The sequence below is a fragment of the Emys orbicularis genome, chromosome 11, assembly GCF_028017835.1.
Source record: "Emys orbicularis isolate rEmyOrb1 chromosome 11, rEmyOrb1.hap1, whole genome shotgun sequence".
Classification (NCBI taxonomy): domain Eukaryota; kingdom Metazoa; phylum Chordata; order Testudines; family Emydidae; genus Emys; species Emys orbicularis.
This window is the reverse complement of record NC_088693.1, coordinates 44,537,734-44,559,580: the sequence shown is the minus strand read 5'-3', so window position 1 is coordinate 44,559,580 and position 21,847 is coordinate 44,537,734. Positions and strand designations below refer to the sequence as shown.

The 21,847-nt window shown below is 40.9% G+C and overlaps 1 protein-coding gene across 1 annotated transcript in view; it reads left to right on the top strand.

Moving 5' to 3' along the window:
* TTN (titin) overlaps positions 1–21,847 on the top strand; it is a 309,203-nt gene that overhangs the window by 96,819 nt on the left and 190,537 nt on the right. The window contains exons 94-102 of the mRNA XM_065413700.1: positions 10,144–10,431; positions 10,703–10,990; positions 11,559–11,849; positions 15,065–15,352; positions 16,613–16,705; positions 16,827–17,109; positions 17,480–17,663; positions 18,079–18,168; positions 18,269–18,536. Coding sequence (XP_065269772.1) covers positions 10,144–10,431; positions 10,703–10,990; positions 11,559–11,849; positions 15,065–15,352; positions 16,613–16,705; positions 16,827–17,109; positions 17,480–17,663; positions 18,079–18,168; positions 18,269–18,536 — 2,073 coding nt within the window. The remainder of the gene's footprint in view (positions 1–10,143; positions 10,432–10,702; positions 10,991–11,558; positions 11,850–15,064; positions 15,353–16,612; positions 16,706–16,826; positions 17,110–17,479; positions 17,664–18,078; positions 18,169–18,268; positions 18,537–21,847) is intronic.

Sequence of the window (21,847 nt, the reverse complement as noted above, 5' to 3'; positions counted from 1 at the left end):
ACTGGACTCGTCAGATACCGGACCTTACACCTGTGCCGCGGCAAATGCCGCTGGCTCGGATGAATGCAGCGCCTTTTTGATTGTACAAGGTCAGTAAAAGAGGGCCAAGGTGCCTTAGGCAAAATGCTTCCTCCATTTGCTGCTATTTCTTCCTTGGCAATTTTCAGCGCGCCTATAAATCTTCAGCCAAACTCTGATTTGGTTTTCATCTTCAAACGTAACGATCACACTAATTTGTGTATGTGTCTTAACTTCTTTATGTATGTCTAGAACCACCCTCATTTGCGAAGACACCCGATCCCGTGGAAGTTCTACCTGGGATGAGTGTAACATTCACGAGTCTCATAAAAGGAACGGCCCCGTTCAAAGTTAACTGGTTTAGAGGCATCAGAGAACTTGTGTCAGATAGTACCTGCAACATCTCTTTGGAGGATACAGTTGCAGAACTGGAATTGTATGAAGTAGAACCACTCCACAGTGGAGATTACACCTGTCGAGTCACTAATGACGCTGGCAGCGTGTCTTGTACCACTCATCTTTTTGTGAAAGGTGTGTTTTGACTGTTGTTATTGTCGATAGAGTTTATTTATTTGTGTGTGTGTGTGTGTGTGTGTGTGTACGCACACATATTCGTGAACATCTTGTTACTTCCCCCTTCTTCTATTTGACTTTTTCCTTCCTATTTGTTGCTATAGAGCCAGCAACATTTGTGAAGAAATTAAGTGATTCCAGTGTAGAGCAAGGGAAATCCATCCTTCTGGAAAGCACATACAAAGGAACCCCTCCTATTTCAGTAACATGGAAGAAGAATGGCTTCCATATAACACAGTCCCCGAGATGTAGCATAACAACTACCGAAAAATCGGGCATACTGGAAATTCTTAACAGTACAAAAGATGATGAAGGGGAATACACTTGCGAAGTTGCCAATGATGCCGGAGCAGATATTTGCCAAGGCCAAATATCAATCCTAGGTGTGTTGCTATCTCCGATTCCTTAACCACTCTTGTAATAATAATGGTCAGTATAAGATTTGCTCTCTTTTCTGTGATGCTGATTGCGATCATTTGTGCTTTAGAACCGCCTTATTTTGTTACACATTTGGAACGTGTAGAGGTGACAGTCGGGAAGTCCGCATCTTTTCAGTGCCAAATTGCTGGGACGCCGGAAATCAAAGTCTCCTGGTACAAAGAAGATACAAAACTAAAATCGACTCCTACTTATAAAATGTACTTCAAAAATAATGTGGCCACGCTAACTTTCAGCCGTGTGGAGAGCAGTGACCTTGGAGAATACGTCTGCAAAGCAGAAAACAGTGTTGGCTTTGCTTCTTCCACAGCTCTGCTCACTATTAAAGGTGATGGTTTCATTACAAATATTTCAGTAATGACTCTTTATAGTAACAGGCTTATCGTAAATGCAAATTGTCTGCAGGTTGGCAGGATGCCTTATTTCCTACTTATTTTCTTGCAGACCGTAAGTTTCCACCGACCTTTGCAAGAAAACTAAAAGACATTCAGGAGACTGTTGGTTCCCCCGTTACCTTTGATTGTCGCATAAATGGCTCGGAACCTATTCAGGTGTCATGGCATAAGGATGGGGTGCTATTACACGATGATGAAAACATGCAAACAACATTCTTAAATAACGTAGCAACTCTTCAGATCTTGCAGACCGACATGGCTCACTGTGGCCAATACTCGTGCTCAGCTCACAATGCTCTTGGGACTGCTTCTTCCAGTGCCAAGCTCCTCCTCACAGGTTGGTAGCTGCTAAATCTTGTCCCGGCCATTGGCTTTAAACAAACAGAAGACACTGCGTTGTTGCGGAATGCCAAACGGTCCGATTGCGCGGCGGTGAAGCAGCAGCTGTGAGAGTTATGTTGTTTCTTTCCATTTTAGAGCGTCTGAGACCTCCTGTCTTTGATGTGAAACCTGAACCCATTGAGGTGGCTCTTGGAGCAAGTGGTTCCTTTAAATGCCACGTCACCGGATCGGCGCCACTAAAAGTCACTTGGGCAAAAGATAACAGAGATATCCGTCCTGGGGGCAACTACAAGATCACCCTGGTGGAAAACACAGCCAACTTGACAGTTCTAAAAGTAGGAAAAGGAGACTCCGGACTATACACTTGTTCTGCGAGCAACAATGCTGGAAAGGATTCTTGCGCAGCTCAGCTAAGTGTGAAAGGTATTTAAGAACGCAATGCTTTGTCGTCTTCTTGTCAAGCGTTTTACCTTGTCAGAGAAACAAAACAATGCCGAGCTTCTTCTTTTATCTTTCAAATGGCGCAAAACTGAAAGCGTTCAATCTACCTGGTGAGGTAGAGCAAACACGTTGTCCAGGATTTTGACAGCAGAATTTTTCACCCTGTTGGTTATTTTAGGATTGAATCATATTGCATCTTGATCGCTGACGCGATTCCTGAGCAAAACCCTTTAACCTCCTAAATGCAAATTTTCCTCACCCACACCAAGAGTCTATTAGAATATGAACATTTGAGAAGCTGACAGTAGTCTGGGGGACAAACATTTTTTTCCCACCAGCACGCTGCTCATAGTATAGTATGTGGATTCTTCAACCTACGTATCTCTACATTTATGATCGGACTAATCTACCCTGGTGTAAACTACACCGGTATATTAGGAATTTTCACCATTGCGATTTCCTTCATGTGGGCAGGGCCTTTGGGTTTATAACAGTTGTTCTGGCTCTGTAATTCCCATTGATCCTTTAACAGGATGAGTGTAGGCTAAGCCTCTTAAAAAAGTGTGCCATTTTTTTCCTTAAAGATAATTGTAGATAGCATTAACATGTACTTATTTGTAGGGTTGTTAATTAATTGCAGTTAACTGAAGCGATTAACACATAAGAAATTAACTTGGTTTTTTAAAAATAGCCCTGATTAATCGAAGTTTTAGCAGCACTGTTAAACAATAATAGAATACCATTTTAAATTTATTATAAATATTTTGGATGTTTTTCTACATTTTCAAATATACTGATATCAATTAAAACCATAGGCGTGCACAGCACATTTCATTAGGGTGTGCACCCAGGGAGCCCTGCCCTAGCCCTGCCCTAGCCCCGCCCCCATCCACTCCCTCCTACTTCCCGCCCCCTGACTGCCCCCTTCAGACCCTCCAACCCCTCCTGCTCCTTGTCTCCTGCCTACCCCCTCCTGGGACCCCTGCCCCTAACTGCCCCCCAGGACTCCACCCCCTATCTAAGCCTCCCTGCTCCTTGTCCTCTGACTGCCCCCCAGGACCCTACCACCTGACCTGTCCCCTGACTGCCCCGACCCTTATCTACACCCCCGCCCCCAGACAGACCCCCGGGACTCCCACGCCTATCCAACCGCCCCCTGACAGGACCCCCAGAACTCCCAACCCATACAACCCCCCCTGCTCCTTGCCTGCCCCAACCCCTCTCCATACCTCTGCCTCCTGACAGGCCCCCCCCCCAGAACTCCCAACTCATCCAACCCCCCCCCAGCTCCTTGTCCCCTGACCACCCCCTCCAGAGACCCCGACCTTAACTTCCCCCCCCCCAGGACCCTCCTTGCTCCCTGTCCCCTGACTGCCCTGACCCCTATCCACCCCCCGCCCCCTGACAGACCCCGGGACTCCCATGCCCCATCCAACCCCTCTGCTCCCTGACTGCCCCCTCCAGAGACCCCCCGCCCCTAACCACCCCCCCCCGGGATCCCACCCCCATCCAGCCCACCCTGCTCCCTGTCCCCTGACTGCCCCCACCCCTTATCCAACCCCACCCAGACCCGGACCCCTTACCACAAGGCTCCTAGCAGCATGTTTGGCTCCGTGCAGAGCCAGACACGCTGCCCTGCCCCTTTGAATGCTGCGTGCGCGGCGGTATGGCTCCGGATGAGCGGGGAGCCTGTCTGCCTCCCCGCGGAGCCAAACACTGCCCCGCGGGAGCACGCAGCCCCGACCCCCAGAGTGCTGCGCGCACAGCGGCATGGCTCCAGGGGAGGGGGGGAAGGCGGGGGAGGAGCTGGCGACTTGCTGTGCTCGGCCGGGCGCTTCGGCCCAGGAGCGCAGACCCCGCGGCTTGCCACACCGTGAGAGTGGGGCCATTTTCCCACCCCTGCATTAGGGTGTGCCTGGGCACACCCGGCACACCCCGTGTGCATGCCTATGATTACAACACAGAATGCAAAGTGTGCAGTGCTCACTTTATATTATTTTTATTACAAATATTTGCACTGTAAAAAAGATAAAAGAAATTGTATTTTTCAATTCACCTCTTAGAACAGGGGTTCTCAAACTGGGGGTTGTGACCCTTCAGGGGGTCATGAGATTATTACATGGGGGTCACTACCTGTCAGCCTCCACCCCCAAACTCTGCAATGCTTCCAGCATTTATAACAGTGTTAAATACAAAAAAAGTGTTTTTAATTTATAAGGGGGGTCGCACTCATAGGTTTGCTGTGTGAAAGGGGTCACCAATACAAAAGTTTGAGAAATACTGTGTCAGGCTAGGTCTACACTGGGGGGGATCGACTTAAGATGCGCAACTTCAGCTACGCGAATAGCATAGCTGAAGTTGGCGTATCTTAGGTCAATTTACCTGGCCATGAGGACATCGGCGAGTCAACCGCTGCCGCTCCCCCGTCGACTCCACTTCCACCTCTTGCCGCGGTGGAGTTCCGGAGTCGATGGCAGAGCGATCAGGGATCGATTTTATCACGTCTACACTAGACGCGATAAATCGATCCCCAATAGATCGATCACTACCCGCCGATCCGGCGGGTAGTGTAGACGTACCCTTAAAAGTAATGTAGTGCTATCTCTTTATTGTGAAAGTCCACCTCTACAAATGTAGAATTATTTTTTTCACATAACTGCACTCAAAAACAAAACAATGTAAAACTTCAGAGACTACAAGTCCACTCAGTCCTACGTCTTGTTTGGCCAATCACTAAGACAAACAAGTTTGTTTACAGTTAAGGGAGATAATGCTGCCTGCTTCTTATTTACAATGTCACATGAAAGTGGGAACAGGTGTTCACATGGCCCTGTTGTAGCCGGAGTTGCAAGGTATTTACATGCCGCATGTGCTAAACATTGGTAAATGTAAAAAGCTTAAACACAGACTTTATACATAGCAAACATACTTTTGCCCAAAAGGTCGATCAGGAAACAGACTTTAGCCATATACATATACTCTAGGACTAAGCTACACAGCATACACATACACACCAGGTATCTATACACTAAATTATATATATTAAAATTCTGTTCCATACATATAACATGGACAGAATTCAACATACATTTCTGTCATGGTCAAGGTCACAAATCAGCTGGAAACAAGGTCACAAATCTAGTATGGAAACTTCCAAAGAGCAAATTTCGGCTGTAAGTTTGGCATTTTAAGACGCTGTCACCCACAGTAAGAGTTGAATATTTCAGTGAATCATGTCAATATATAGAGAGTTTTGTGTGCAGACCTATGTGAAAATCTGGGCACATGATATATAAACTATTGAATTGTAGTGAGGGTAATTCTTATATCTAAATGCTCTTGTAAGTTATATATATATGGCAATTTAGTAAACAATAATCTTTCTGCAAAATAAATGTCCAAATCTTTGCAAGGAACTTGGGAAATCATTCTACATGTAATACAGACCATTGGCAAAGACATACAAAGAAACTCCCCTGCTTTTGTTTGTTATGTATGCTGTGTGTTCGTTTCTGTCATGCTGCCACCAGATATATCACCGGCTAGTGTAAATTCACGTTTTGTAGATATTTCTACTCTTGCCCCAACACCCAAAAAAGTGTACACTGTCGGTTAGATTTTCATTTTAAAGAATCTGCAGTTTAGTGAATCATCTTGTTTACTCTTGTCCTTTGGTTTCATAGAACCACCAAGGTTTATTAAGAAGCTAGACTCCTCTAGAGTTGTGAAACAGCATGATTCCACTACATATGAATGCAAAATAGGCGGGTCTCCAGAAATCAAAGTCACCTGGTACAAAGACGAAGCTGAAATCCACGATAGCGAAAAATACAGAATGTCCTTTGTTGATGCCGTGGCAGTCATTGAAATGCACAATCTCAGTGTGGAAGACAGTGGAGACTACACTTGTGAAGCTCGCAATGCAGCGGGCACTGCAAACACCAGTACTTCGTTGAAAGTGAAAGGTCAGAACCCCACTCCTCCCTTTTTTGTCGGTTCCTTCTTTTAATCTGCTGTGGAAGGTTAATAAATCTTCTCTTCAGTCAGATAGGCGAGTGCTGCCTTCTGAGAACACAGGGTACGGATTTTACCAGGGTGCTATGACATGGGAGCCATCTCTTATTGTGACTCGTGTCTTTCCTCTTCCATATCAGTCCAACATAGTGATACAATTTACTGTTTAAATGTTCCTTTTTCTGTTATGTCCCCAACTGAATTAACAGAAACTCAAATTTCTTCTTTTCATAGAACCCCCTGTTTTCAGCAAGAAACCCCATCCAGTTGAGACTTTGAAAGGTTCAGATGTCCATCTTGAGTGTGAGCTTCGGGGTACTCCTCCGTTCCAAATTTCATGGTATAAGGACAAAAGAGAAATTAAAAGTAGCAAGAAGTACAAAATCATGTCCGAGAACTACCTTGCTAGTATTCACATCCTTAGCCTGGGTGACGCAGACGTCGGCGAATATCACTGTAAGGCCGTAAATGATGTAGGAAGTGACACTTGCATTTCCTCTATAACGCTAAGAGGTTTGTTTAATGATTTACACATCAGTTATTCCTAGCATTGTGTCATTCTCGTTACTCTCTTCGGGCACTCTCCTTGTGGTTTTAACATGACGTATCTTCTCTTCACCAGCACCACCAATTTTTGTGAAGAAGCTCAGTGATTTCACTGCTGTAGTTGGGGACCCAGTTGAGCTGCAGGCCACAGTAGAAGGATCCGAGCCCATTTCTGTTCTGTGGCTGAAAGACAAAGGGGAAATCGTTAGAGAAAGCGAAAATCTTTGGATTTCCTATTCAGAAAATGTTGCAACTCTACGGATTGGAAATGCGGAACCAGCCAGTGCTGGAAAATACATCTGTCAGATCAAAAATGACGCTGGAGTTCAGGAGTGCTTTGCCACTCTGTCAGTTCTAGGTTGGTAACAAGGAAACAAAACAATATAAAATGATATTTTAACATCACTTAACAAACTGATTGCATCTCCTGTCCTGTCATCAAATATGGCTGTGATTTGCATCTCATTTCAGAACCTGCAGTCATTGTAGAGAAGCCCGGCCCAATGAAAGTCACCTCTGGAGACTCTTGTACTCTAGAATGCACAGTGGACGGCACACCGGAGCTTACCACTAGGTGGTTTAAGAATGGGAAAGAGCTGTCTACTAATCAGAAATACAAAATTAGCTTCTTCAACAAAGTGTCTGGGCTTAAGATCCTCAATGCAAAAGTAGAAGACAGTGGGGAGTATACTTTTGAGGTGAAAAACAGTGTTGGTCAAAGCAGGTGCACAGCTTCAGTGCGTGTTTCAGGTTAGTTGATTAACTTGTGAATTATCTTTGATTCTTACCATTTCTTTAAGAGGTGTTACACAACACGCTGCTTCCTTCGGTATCATGTCAGGCTGCTGCCACTCTGGGAAGACTCACTGCTAATGTGACCTAAGGCACCCTATGTGAGTCCGCTAGTGTTGTGGAGATCATGGAGGGAGGAAGTAGGTTGAAGCCTTCATCACATTTTTCACCTGTCACAAAGATGAGGCTGTTGCTTGGGGTCAGTCTCATCAATTGAGTCTGCACATCCCTGATGGTGCAATACTGTTCTTCTCCTTATGAGGAATTATTGAAAAAATAAAAGGAGAAAGGTGACCCTCAGAAGGGGTGAGTTGATAACTCGTTCTTATCTTCTCTCAGTACCTCAGGCCTCAATGGGTCGAATTGTAGGCCTGCTTTGGATTCTCCCAGGCAAGCGTAGGTGTGCCAAAGGAAAGTGCGGGGTTTCTGCTAACTGCCTGGGAACCATCAACCTGTTGTAATATTTATAGCTGTGTTTCATCCTATACAGATCGCATTTTACCTCCTTCTTTCACGAGAAAGCTGAAAGAAGCCAGTGGTCTCTTGGGTTCGCATGTTGTCCTGGATTGCAAAGTGTCTGGGTCACCACCTATTTCTGTTTCCTGGTTCCATGACGGACATGAGATCACTAGTGGAGACAAGTATCAGACGACTCTCACAGACAATACTTGCATTTTGAAAGTGAACACATTAGAGGAATTTGATATGGGAACTTACTCATGCACAGCTACTAATATAGCTGGATCGGATGAATGCAGTGCATATTTGACTGTTAGAGGTTAGTATCTAGAACAAGGCAGAGCTTCCAGATATAAACTACTTTCTTTGTGGATTGCTTACATTTTTGGGTCTGTTTATATGAGTCTAATCGTGTGTGTTTCGTATGGGAATCTTTTACTCTTCATCAAAGTGCACTTCTCTTTTCTGTGTGTCTTTAGAACCTCCTTCTTTCGTGAAGAAACCTGATCCCCTGCAAGTTTTATCTGGGGAAAATATAACCTTTACCAGTATCCTACAAGGCACCCCTCCACTGGATGTTAAATGGTTTAGAGGTAGTGTTGAACTAGTACCAGGACATAGATGCAACATCTCCTTGGAAAATTCAGTTGCAGAACTGGAGCTGTTTGATGTACAGCCACTTCAAAGTGGAGACTACACCTGTCTGGTCACAAATGAGGCTGGCAGAGTTTCTTGCTCAACACAGCTCTTTGTAAAAGGTTTGTCAGGCTTGAAATTTCACACGTTCCTCTAAAAAAATCTCTTGGTGTCAACTTTTAACTTTTATCATTGTATTGTTCACTGTAGAACCAGCCAAATTTGTGAAAAAACTGAATAATCTCAATGTGGAGAAAGGAAAACCATTAATTCTGGAATGCACATACTCTGGTACCCCTCCGATTGCAGTCTTGTGGAAGAAAAATGGAGTTGAAGTAGCTCATTCTGCCAAATGCAGCATCACTACCACAGAAACCTCTGCCATACTGGAAGTTCCCAGTAGTAAAGTAGAAGATCAGGGACAGTATACTTGCCACATTGAGAATGATTCTGGGCAAGATAATTGTCACTCTGCAGTCTCAGTATTAGGTGTGTCCTCATTCCACAAGGGATCTTTTTTATAGTAATAGTCGTGATATTTAAATTTTGGAATTAATCATGTGTCTTTGTTCTTTAGAACCACCTTATTTTGTTACACGCTTGGAACCCGTTCAGGTGACAGTTGGGGATTCTGCATCATTACAATGCCAAGTTGCTGGCACCCCAGAAATTATTGTATCATGGTACAAAGGAGATACAAAACTAAGAGCAACTCCTACCTCTAAAATGTACTTTAAGAACAATGTTGCCACTTTGGTTTTCGGCCAGGTGGATAGCGGTGATAGTGGGGAGTATATCTGCAAAGCAGAAAACAGTGTTGGAGAGGCTTCTTCATCAGCTTTGCTTTCTGCTCAAGGTGAATAAATCATGTTAACACATTTAAAAGGTTGCATAACTAAAGGGTTGATTTTTTCAGTAAAGAAAAGTGTCTTCTTAGGAACATTATGTTCCTCTAACTGACCAACCCTGTCTAGAATCCCCTCAGCATTGATTACCTTCCACCAGTGAAAATCTGCTAGAAATTAATTCCTAATGCCAATCTTTAGTTAACCAGCGCTCTTTCTAAGTGATACAGGCTTCTGATTCTTCCCCTTCAGAATAGGGCATTCATGAATGTAGTTATTCTTCCAGCTCTTCCCAATGCAGAAAGTGTGAGATTATAAATTAAATGTTATGGCAAATTTCTATCCTCATGTATAATTTTGTAACCACATTGACTGGTAGTCCACATCCTGGCAGAGCTCTCCCTTAACATCAGCCCCCAAGCTAAATGATCTAACAAATAATCTCCTTGATTCTTTGTGGGCCTCTTATTTTTTTTTATTATGTAAGTTGGTTGAAAATAATGACTGGATCTTCCAGTGTATCTTCTTGTAAATCTGCCCAATCTATACCACAATACAGTGTCTTCTTAGGCAGTGCTTATTGGAGAATTCACCAAAGCTAGATAACTTCCCAAAATTTTTGTTGTTCAATACTTTCCTTGCAGAGCGTAAACTTCCTCCTTCAGTTACACGAACTTTGAGAGACATTCATGAAACTGTTGGCTTACCAGTTACATTTGATTGTGGCATAACTGGCTCAGAACCGATTGAAGTATCCTGGTCTAAAGACGGCGTACATATCCGAGATAGCTACAATGTGCAAACCTCCTTCTTAAATAACGTAGCAACTCTCCAGTTTTTGCAGACTGACAAGAGCCTTGCTGGGCAATACACTTGTACAGCTTCCAATGCTATTGGAACTGCTTCTTCCAGTGCCAGACTCGTGCTTACAGGTTGGTTGGTCATTAAGTAATTTCCCTTTAACATCAACAGGTCATTTTTTCATTTCCATCTCAACTTAAAACAATAGGTGCAACATTTATTTATTTATCAATATGGTTTAAACTAAACCATAAAATTGGTCCTGCTAGTGAAGGCAGGGGGCTGGTCTCGATGACCTTTCAAGGTCCCTTCCAGTTCTAGGAGATGGGATATCTCCATTAATCTTAATCTAATTGAGCTTTTAAAAGCTATACGTGTTTTTCTGTTTCTTTCACCCTGTAGAAGGGAAGAATCCTCCATTGTTTGACATCCCAATTGCACCCACGGATGCTTTTGCTGGGGATAGTGCTGACTTTGAATGTCACATATCAGGAACACAACCAATTAAGGTCACTTGGGCAAAAAATAACCAAGAGATACGGACTGGAGGAAAATACCAGATCAGTTATGTAGAAAACATAGCCCATTTGACAATTCTGAATGCTGACAATGCAGACTCTGGAATGTATACATGCCATGCTAGCAATGAAGTTGGAAAGGACTCTTGCGCAGCTCAGCTCAGTATTAAAGGTATTGCCTGATTCATGTGTATGATGTGCACATTGAATTCCTTTATATCTGAAAGAAATAAGTCTTGTTGCTATATAATTTGGAGACCATCTTTTCAATATATGGATTAGAAAATGTGTATTGAAATCTCTGTCAGGAGAGATCTAAAGGTATTAGAAGGAATGTGAGGGTTGAATTGAGGAGTGGAGATAATGTTTTCTTCAATCTTCTTTTCTTTAAAACTTTACAGACTTTGTCATCTTAAATGGTTTATAGAAAATTCTAGTTTGTTCCTTGTTTATACATAAATTGTTCATTTATCAAAGGCATTTTTCTTAAAAGCAGTATAAGATAAGTGATATTTTAATTACTTTGTAACTGGTAAAAGTCTACATCCATTTAAACAGTGTCATGTTTTGCTGTTCTAAGAGTGCTACTCTCTGTGTACTTTTTGTAAAAAATAGAATCTTGTTTAATGGTATGCAAACAGTTTTTAACAACATATAGTCATAAAAGGTATTTCTTGAAAAGAAATGTTTGATCTTAAACTTTAATTTTACAATTTAAGGAGTATGTTCATTTCTTTCAGAACGAAAAATTCCACCTAGTTTTACAAAGAAACTATCTGAAACAGTAGAAGAAACAGAAGGGAACATCCTTAAACTTGAGGGCCGTGTTTCTGGTTCTCAGCCTCTGACCGTTGCTTGGTATAAAAACAATCAAGAGATCTATCAGAGTCCTAATTGTGAAATATCATTCCTAAACAACAACATACTTCTGCAAATTAAGAGCGCAGGGCAGGCTGATGCTGGCTTATATACCTGCAAAGTGTCCAATGAAGCAGGAAGTGTATTGTGTACTTCTTCCGTAGTTATTAAAGGTTAGCTGTTTAATTTTTAAACAATATTAAATTCAGTACAGCGTAACAATGAGATAATGGCAGCTACTTCTCCTTTAGATACTCAGGCAGAACTCTCATGAGCTTCAATGTGAGTTCTGTATCTCAGGATAGAATTGAGCACAATATGTCTATTTCTTTCGACTTAAAACGTGGTACTAATATAATACAAAATAGTGATGATTTCCTGCAGACTTCTTCATTTCCTTTATTGAACAGTATTACACAAAACTTGCTACTATCAATACATATTAGTAGCAAATAATAACCCGAGGCTGTGCATGCTATGAATGGCTAGATCTTTACAGTAAGCCATAAATTTTTCTGGCAATTATATAAATTCGAGACCATACTCAGAATATTTGTTTACTAAAGTGTGACAGATTTTTCCAGGACAATGTCAGCATTTTTCAAAAATAGCTGAAAACATTTAGCTCCTAATGCAAGAGTTAGTCTTTTTTTTCTCTATACTGTCCTTTGGGATCTATTCTTGCTTATCTTGTATGCATAATTCCGATTAATTATATGTCTGTGGAAGTCCATGTCCTTAATATGCATTCCTAGCATTTTACTTCATATGCTTAGAATGTATTTTTTTTAAAATAATTTATTTAGCTTTTAGCAAACCTAGTGCAAATACAGTCCCTACTTCATTGCACGTCTTTCTCTGTGTTGGGCACTTGTTTTTCTTTTCTCTTTTCCATACTGTAATTTGATGTGTGTCCTATGTTAAAATAATAATAATGACTAGATTACTCATAAAAATAAGAATTAAAGTTTTTAACAATGAAAAAGAGTTCTAGCCAAATCTTTAGTGGTATAAATATATGATGTCCCATTATATCCATCAAATATCTACTCGTCTTTTCACGTAGTGTCAGTTTTGCTATGCAAGGAGTGTAGCTTTTCCTTTTATTGTTGGAAGGATCAGAACAAATCTATCTATATCTACATTTGTACAGTGAGAGAAGTTTGCTGTGGTAGCTTGGGATTGAGCAGTAATTGTTGTTGCAGTATAGACTCATAGAAATTTAGGGCTGGAAGGGACCCTGAGAAGTCATCAATTCTAGCACACTGTGCTGTAGCAGGGACAGGTAAATCTTGACCATCCCTGACAGGTATTTGTTCAATCTGTTCTTAAAAATCTCCAATGATGGAGATTCCACAACCTCCCTTAGAAGCCTATTCCAGAGCTTACCTACCCTTATGGTTAGAAAGTTTCTCCTAATATCTACCCTAAATATTCATTGCTGCAGATTAAGCCCATTACTTCTTGTTCTACCCACAGTGGACGTGGAGAACAATTGATCACTGTCCTCTTTATAACCGCTCTGAGCATATTTGAAGACTACTATCAGGTTCTTCCTCAGTCTTCTTTTTCAAGACTAAACTTGCCCATTTTAAAAAAAAAATTCCTCATAGGTCAAGTTTTCTAAACCTTTTATTATTTTTGTTGCTCTCATCCCACTCTCTCCAATTTGCTCACATCTTTCCTAAAGTGCGATGCCCAGAACTGGACACAGTACTCTAGCTGAGGCCTCACCAGTGCCCCATTGAATGGGACAATGAGGTCCCAGGTTTTACATAGGACACTCCTGTTAATAAACCCCAGAATATTAGTCTTTTTCACAGCTGCATCAGATGGTTGACTCATATTTAATTTGTGATTCCCCTATAATCCTCAGATCCCTTTTAGCAGTAGTATCGCCTATTCAGTTAATTCCCATTTTGTAGTTGCATATTCGATTTTTCATTCTTAAGTGAAATGTTTTGCACTTGTCTTTATTGAATGTCATCTTGTTGAATTCAGACCATTTCTCCAAATTGTCAAGGTTGTTTTGAATTCTTATCCTGTCCTTCAAAGTGCTTGCAACTCCTCCCAAGCTTGGTGTCATCTGCAAATTTTATAAGCATACTGTCCACTCCTTTATCCAAGTCATTAATGAAAACATTTAATAGTACTGGACTCAGGACTGACCCCTGCCGGCCCCACTAGATACGCCTTCCCCATTTGACAGCAAACCTTCATAACTACTTCTTGAGTATGGTCTTGAGTAAGGTGTGCTCCCACCTTATAGTAAGTGCATCTAGACCACATTTCCCTGGTTTGCTTAGGAGAATATCATGTGTGACTGTATCAAAAGACTTATTAAAATCAAGATGTATCACATCTACAGCTTCTCCCCATCCACTAACCCAGTAACTCTGTCAAAGAAGGAAATTAGGCTGGTATTAGCATGATTTGTTCTTGAAAAAGTCCATGCGGCTATTCCTTATAACCCTATTATTTTCCAGGTGCTTACAAATTGATTGTTTAATAATTGTTCCATTATCTTTCCACGTATCAAAGTTAGGCTGACAGGTCTATAATACCCCAGGTTCTCATTGTTCCCTTTTTAAAGTAGTATGTTTGCCTTTCTCTAGTCTTCTAGGACCTCACAAGTCCTCCAGGAGTTCACAAACACTGACACTTTCCTTCATCTTTCTCTTGATCCTAATTTATTAACTATCCTCCTCTTATTGAACTGATATCTCTTCCTAGGTGTAACTCATTTTGTGACTTAGCCTTTCTGATTTTTGTTTCTATATGTTTGTGCTATTCTTTTAGCAATTTGTCTGGGTTTCTACTTTTTATATGATTCCTTTTTGATTTTTAGATCATTAAAGAGCTCTGAACGGAGCCATATTGCCTCTTACTATTCTTCCTATATTTCCTTCACATCAGGATAGTTTGCAGTTGTGCCTTTAATATTGTCTCCCCGAGAAACTGCCATTTCTCCTCAACTCTTTTTTCCCTTGGATATTCTTCCCATGGGACCATACCGACCAGTACTCTAAGTTTTGTTGAGGTCTGCTTTTTTTGAAGTTTTAGCTCCTGTGCTTTAGTTATTTTAATATTCTTTAAGAATGAGTGCCAAATAATTACTGCATTGATAGAAGATGGAATACATAAAGCTCTCTTCTTGCATGCTTGTGAAAAAGTACATTTTCCATACTATTTTTTCTAATACTATGTAGCATTAGTATTCTCAGAAACCAGACTTGTATGTATCAACGCACATTGCTTATCATTCTCTTACTTGTAGATATGACTGACTTGTTAGAGTCAAGATTTCATTTATTTCTTGTGTTTCTCTCTCATGTTCATAACACACATTTCTTTCTTGATTATTTACTAAAATATTTTCCAATTCCAGAACCACAAAAGCCACCAGTGTTTGACCAACCTCTTAGACCAGTGACAATAGCAGAAGGAGATATTTTGCAGCTCAGCTGCCACGTCCAGGGATCACAGCCAATCAGGATTCAGTGGCTGAAGGCTGGGAGAGAAATAAAAGCTTCAGATAAATGCAACTTTAGCTTTGCTAATGGAACAGCTCTTTTGGAACTCACAGCAGTTACTAAAACTGATGCAGGCGAATATGTGTGCAAAGCTATAAATGTAGCTGGAAGTGACTCTTGCAAGTCAAAAGTGACAGTGAAAGGTATAGTAAAAGAGAGAAATCACGTCTTGTGATGGCAATTTAAACCAAAACTACAATGATCACATCTTTGTTTTCTGTGAATTAAGTGGTTCATAATCAAATAGAAAATAACCAGTGTCTTTGTTACTTCATAAAATATTACATAATCTGAAATACTGGCCTTATTGTAGCATTATATTTAATTATAATTAATATAACACCATAAGTATGCAAAATATACATTAGGAGGCCTGTGTCAAATGAACAGTAGATCTGCACCCTGAGGGTTTAGAATTTAACCTTGCAGACAAAACAAAGGGTTTGAGGCAAAACCAAGCCGACAGAGTGGGCTTCAGTCTCCAGAGCATGCATGCTCCATGGGGAAGATGAGGGTTTAGGCATGTCTGGTAGGACATTACTAAAGGAATTTGGTATATTGTCAGTGAGAGTGCTCCATGCCTATGTGGCACCATGAGACACAGCACAGTCTGGAGTGAGCCAGCCAGAAAGATAATAGTGTAAGGAAGAAGGCTGGGGAGCGCATTAAGAAAGAATTCTTTGCCCAGCTCAGAGGCAGCAGTGCAATTAATTGGGCTGGGCTATCTCAGCTTCAACCCAGACAGCACCCTCACTAAATTGAAGTTAATACAGTTTGGGGATGAGACTCTCTCTCTCTCTCAAATATTTATCCCCACATCATTATTGCATCTGAGCTCTTCACAGTCATTAACATATTAAGGTAGCATCACCTCTAGAACAGAGGCAGCAATGGGCCTAGAAGTCGCTCAGACACTTTAATCTTCTAGCTAAAAGTAAGACACCTTGTAGGCCAGGTCTTTAAGAAATGAGTACCAAAGAGAAGCCCCTTGGTACTGTCCTGTGTGGAAGCTGCTGGGTAATAGCTGATGAGAAATTTTGAAAATCAGGCCACTTATTTATGTGCCAAACTGTGGATTTAAGAGCCTAAATTAAAGTAATCCATTTTTGAAAATCCTAAAATCTGATTCTGATGATGTTTACTTCTATGTAAATTTTACATGGTGTGACAGAGATAAGAATAAGCCCTACAGTGTCTGCTTCCATCTTAGGATATCAGGTGACAACTTATTGAAAGTCATCAAAAAGTACTTGGCATTTTTTCTTTCACACATGCACCACATATGCTGCTTTAGTAAATGGATTCAGCTACAATAAAAAATATTCCCATTCAGGGGATTGAAAAAAGTTGTTATGCCTGAAAGTGAGCTGTTCTATTAAACCCTCCTTAAACCTATTTTCCAGAAAAACCAGCAGCTGCACCAGCAGCTAAGAAAACACCAGTGGATGGAAAGCTGTATTTTATCTCAGAGCCTCAGAATCTCAAAGTTATGGAAAGTAAGCTCGTTCTTCCAAAAATATGTCATCTTCTCTATTTGTTGTATTAGTTGTATGATGATATATCCTGCTGTCTTAGACATGTGAAAGATGAGCTTCTTGATTTTGTATTTTTCTATAGAGAGTGTTGCAACGTTTATTGCTAAAGTTGGAGGTGATCCAATCCCAAATGTTAAATGGACTAAGGGAAAGTGGAGACAACTCAACCAGGGAGGTCGTATTATCATCCAGCAGAGGGAAGATGAAGCCAAACTAGAAATAAAGGATGCAACAAAAACCGATTCTGGAATGTACAGATGTGTAGCTTTTAATGAACATGGTGAAATTGAGAGCAGTGCCAACCTACAAGTTGAAGAACGAAGGCAAGAAGTAATCGAAGGAGATCTGAGAGCAAAACTGAAGAGGTAGGCATAAGAATCTTTTCTAGATTTGTCTATAATCTCTACAGTGGGGGATACTTTAATTGTATCTCTGATCCAGATGTAATTATTAGTATTCACAATGTATTGAACAGGTTGACACCAATTATATATTGGCCTTGATCCCATCAAGACTTACTCATATCAATAGTCTTTCAGTTAGCTAAGAATCCCCTTGATTCATGAGTAGCGAGCACGTATGTGCCTAATAGTTTGCAGGATAAGACCCCTCCAGCACTAACCTAACGGCTCGCTCTATACCAAATGATTTTAAGCAGACTTGGTTTCCCAAAGGATTCTCTTAGAAAGGAGAAATATTGTGCATGTTTTCTAATTAATCCCCTTACTTAAATAGTACTCCAACCAAAAAGAAGGAAGAGGAGGAAGAGAAGCCCATTGATATCATGGAACTTCTCAAAAATGTTGATCCTAAAGAATATGAGAAGTATGCTCGCATGTATGGAATTACAGATTTCCGTGGCCTCCTGCAAGCCTTTGAGCTGCTAAAGCAAAGCCAAGAGGAAGAAAGTCATAGATTGGTAAGACCTAGTCAGACTGTGGCATTGGGAATGTTAAGAGTAACATGGTTTCTGGCAACAGGCTTGATGTCCTAGCTGTGACATTGCTGTATGCATAAGAGATTCAGATTCCAATCCTATCGTGTCTCACTCTCTGAACTCCCAGCATGCTCAAGCACTGGGTGAGACAGTGCCGCTACCAACAGTGACCCTTTTGTCCAAGTAAGTCCTGTCCACATCTCTTTGTCCAGAGGATCTTGGTGACATGGAACCTGTAAGATGGGCTGGTGAGGAAGTTAAAGTGAGCTATGGGTTTGCAGAAGGTTCAGTTAGAGAGACACACAACTCTCCAGACTTGTTGTGGGGGGGCAGGATGGATCCTAGCTATTTCCCAATAATGTTACTTCATGTTAAACCATGTCATGTCTTTCCACAGGAAATTGAGGTAACAGAGAGAGCTCGCAAAGAAGAACAGGAATTTGACGAACTTGTATCATTTATTCAGCAAAGACTCACACAGACAGAGGTGACATGATGGCTTTGACTTGATAGTAAAATATTTAATCACATAATAGGAAGTGTGATCTTGGAATGAAGACTGAACCTTTTAAATTAATATTTTTCAGCCTATTACTCTCATCAGGGATATTGAAAACCAGACCGTTTTAGCAGATGAGGATGCTATATTTGAATGTGAAATTAAGATTAATTATCCAGAAATCAAACTCTCCTGGTACAAAGGAACTCAAAAATTGGATTCTAGTAACAAGTATGAAATAAAAATTAAAGGTGATCGGCACATACTCAGAATCAGAAACTGCCTACCTGCAGATCAGGGGAATTTCAGAGTTGTCTGTGGTCCACATATTGCTAGTGCAAAGCTAACTGTGATTGGTAAGTGTACTTTTAAAGTTTCTATTTGAAAGTAATTTACACTCTTAATTTAATACTATCTGATGCCTACTAAAATATATATATATATTTAACCTGCTAATAGACCCTGCAGTTTAACGGAATCTTAAGTGATTCTGCTTTCAAGGAAGGATGCACATGCCCTCTGATTTGTCAGTTCTCTATCCCAAATGGAAAATCTCAGTGGTATAGAAATTTAAAAGCCATTAAGACAGGAGGGAGATATTCAATACAAGTCTCAGATTTCTTGTCTTTGTTTGCATTTACAACACAATTTTCTTTCTTGATTGTTTTCTAAAATACTCTCCTTTTCAAGCTATGTGTTCATTCTTGTCATGCTGCCACCACGTATATCACTGGCTAGTGTAAATTCACATTTTGTAGATATTTCTACCACTCACCACACCCCAAAGTCTGTGGTTTTGATTAGATAGTTCATTCATTTAAGCATTTAATGGATCAGTGCAATTTAGTGTATCATCATGTTTACCCTTTTCTTTGGTTTTATAGAACCACCAAGGATTATAACAAAGCTAGACTCCTCTAGAGTTGTAAAACAGCATGATTTTACTAGATATGAATGCAAAATAGGCGGCTCTCCAGAAATCAAAGTCACTTGGTACAAAGATGAAACTGAAATCCATGACGGTGAAAAATACAGAATGTCCTTCATTGATTCTATGGCAGTCATTGAAATGCATAATCTCCGTGTGGAAGACAGTGGAGACTACATTTGTGAAGCTCGCAATGCAGCGGGTAGTGCAAGCACCAGTACCTCATTAAAAGTGAAAGGTCAGAACTGTCTGTCTGTCTTTCTGTCTATGATTTCTCCACTTTATTTGCAGTTAGAGTAAAAATATTTTCTTTAGTCAGATAGGTGAATACAAACTTCTCAGAAAACAGGATACATATCTTACCAGTGTGCCATGGCATGAAAGCCATCTCTTATTGTGACTCGTATCTTTACTCTTCCATATCAGTCCAACATAGTGATACAATTTACTGTTTAAATGTGCTTTTCTCTATTATGTCCTGAACTGAATTAACAGAAACCCAAATTTCTGTTTTCATAGCACCCCCTGTTTTCAGCAAGAAACCTCATCCAGTTGAGACTTTGAAAGGTTCAGATGTCCATCTTGAGTGTGAGCTCCAGGGCACTCCTCCGTTCCAAATTTCATGGTATAAGGACAAAAGAGAAATTAAAAGTAGCAAGAAGTACAAAATCATGTCTGAGAACTACCTTGCTAGTATTCACATCCTTAGCGTGGATGCCACAGATGTAGGCGAATATCACTGTAAGGCGGTAAATGATGTAGGAAGTGACACTTGCGTTGGCTTTATAACTCTAAAAGGTTTGTATAATGATTTACATATCAGTTCTATTCCTAGCACCCTCTCATTCTCATCACTCTCTTCGTGCACTCTCCTTGCGGTTTTAACATGACGTATCTTCTCTTCACCAGCACCACCAATTTTTGTGAAGAAGCTCAGTGATTTCACTGCTGTAGTTGGGGATACAGTTGAGCTACAGGCCATAATAGAAGGATCCCAGCCCATTTCTGTTCTGTGGCTGAAAGACAAAGGGGAAATCGTTACAGAAAGTGAAAATCTTTGGATTTCCTATTCAGAAAATGTTGCAACTGTACGGATTGGAAAAGCAGAACCAGCCAGTGCTGGAAAATACATCTGTCAGATCAAAAATGATGCTGGAGTTCAGGAGTGCTTTGCCACTCTGTCAGTTCTAGGTTGGTAACAAGGAAACAAAACAATATAGAATATTTTAACCACACTTAACAAACTGATTGCGTCTCCTGTCCTGTCATCAAATATGGCTGTGATTTGTATCTCATTTCAGAACCTGCAATCATTGTAGAGAAGCCCGGCCCAATGAAAGTCACCTCTGGAGACTCTTGTACTCTAGAATGCACAGTGGACGGCACACCGGAGCTTACCACTAGGTGGTTTAAGAATGGGAAAGAGCTGTCTACTAATCAGAAATACAAAATTAGCTTCTTCAACAAAGTGTCTGGGCTTAAGATCCTCAATGCAAAAGTAGAAGACAGTGGGGAGTATACTTTTGAGGTGAAAAACAGTGTTGGTCAAAGCAGGTGCACAGCTTCAGTGCGTGTTTCAGGTTAGTTGATTAACTTGTGAATTATCTTTGATTCTTACCATTTCTTTAAGAGGTGTTACACAACACGCTGCTTCCTTCGGTATCATGTCAGGCTGCTGCCACTCTGGGAAGACTCACTGCTAATGTGACCGTAGGCACCTTATGTGGGCCTGCTGGTGTTGTGGAGATCATGGAGGGAGGACGTAGGTTGAATCCTTCATCACATTTTTCACCAGTCACAAAGATGAGGATGTTGCTCAGGTTCAGTCTCATCAACTGAGTCTGCATGTCCCAGATGGTACAATACTGTTCTTCTCCTTGTGAGGAAGCATTGAAAAAATAAAAGGAGAAAGGTGACCCTCAGAAGGGGGAGTGACATCTTTAGAGAGTATCCTCCAACCCGTTCTTATCTTCTCTCAGTACCTCAGGCCTCGTGAGGTGGACATTATGCTTCTTAGTATTCCCTGACATCAATTCAGATGTGCCAAAGGAAAGTGTAGTGTTTCTGCTAGATGCCTGGAAACCATCTCCCTTTTAAGTTATACTCTTGTAATATTTATAGCTGTGTTTTATCCTATACAGATCGCATTATACCTCCTTCTTTCACAAGAAAACTGAAAGAAGTTAATGGTCTCTCTGGTTCTTCTGTTGTGCTGGATTGCAAAGTGTCTGGGTCACCACCTATTTCTGTTTCCTGGTTCCATGACGGACATGAGATCACTAGTGGAGACAAGTATCAGACGACCCTCACAGACAATACTTGCTCTTTGAAAGTGAACACACTAAAGGAATCTGATATGGGAACTTACTCATGCACAGCTACTAACGTAGCTGGATCTGATGAATGCAGTGCATATTTGACTGTAAGAGGTTAGTATCCAGAACAAGGTGGACCTTTAAGAAATAAAATACTTTTTTTGCTGGCAATTTACATTTTTGGCTCTGTCACATGATTCTAACCACCAGTATTTTGTAAGGGAATATTTTACTCTTCATCAAAGTGCACTTCTCTTTTCTGTGTGTCTTTAGAACCTCCTTCTTTCGTGAAGAAACCTGATCCCCTGCAAGTTTTATCTGGGGCAAATATAACTTTTACCAGTATCCTAAAAGGCACCCCTCCACTGGATGTTAAATGGTTCAAAGGAAGCGTTGAACTAGTACCGGGACATAGATGCAACAT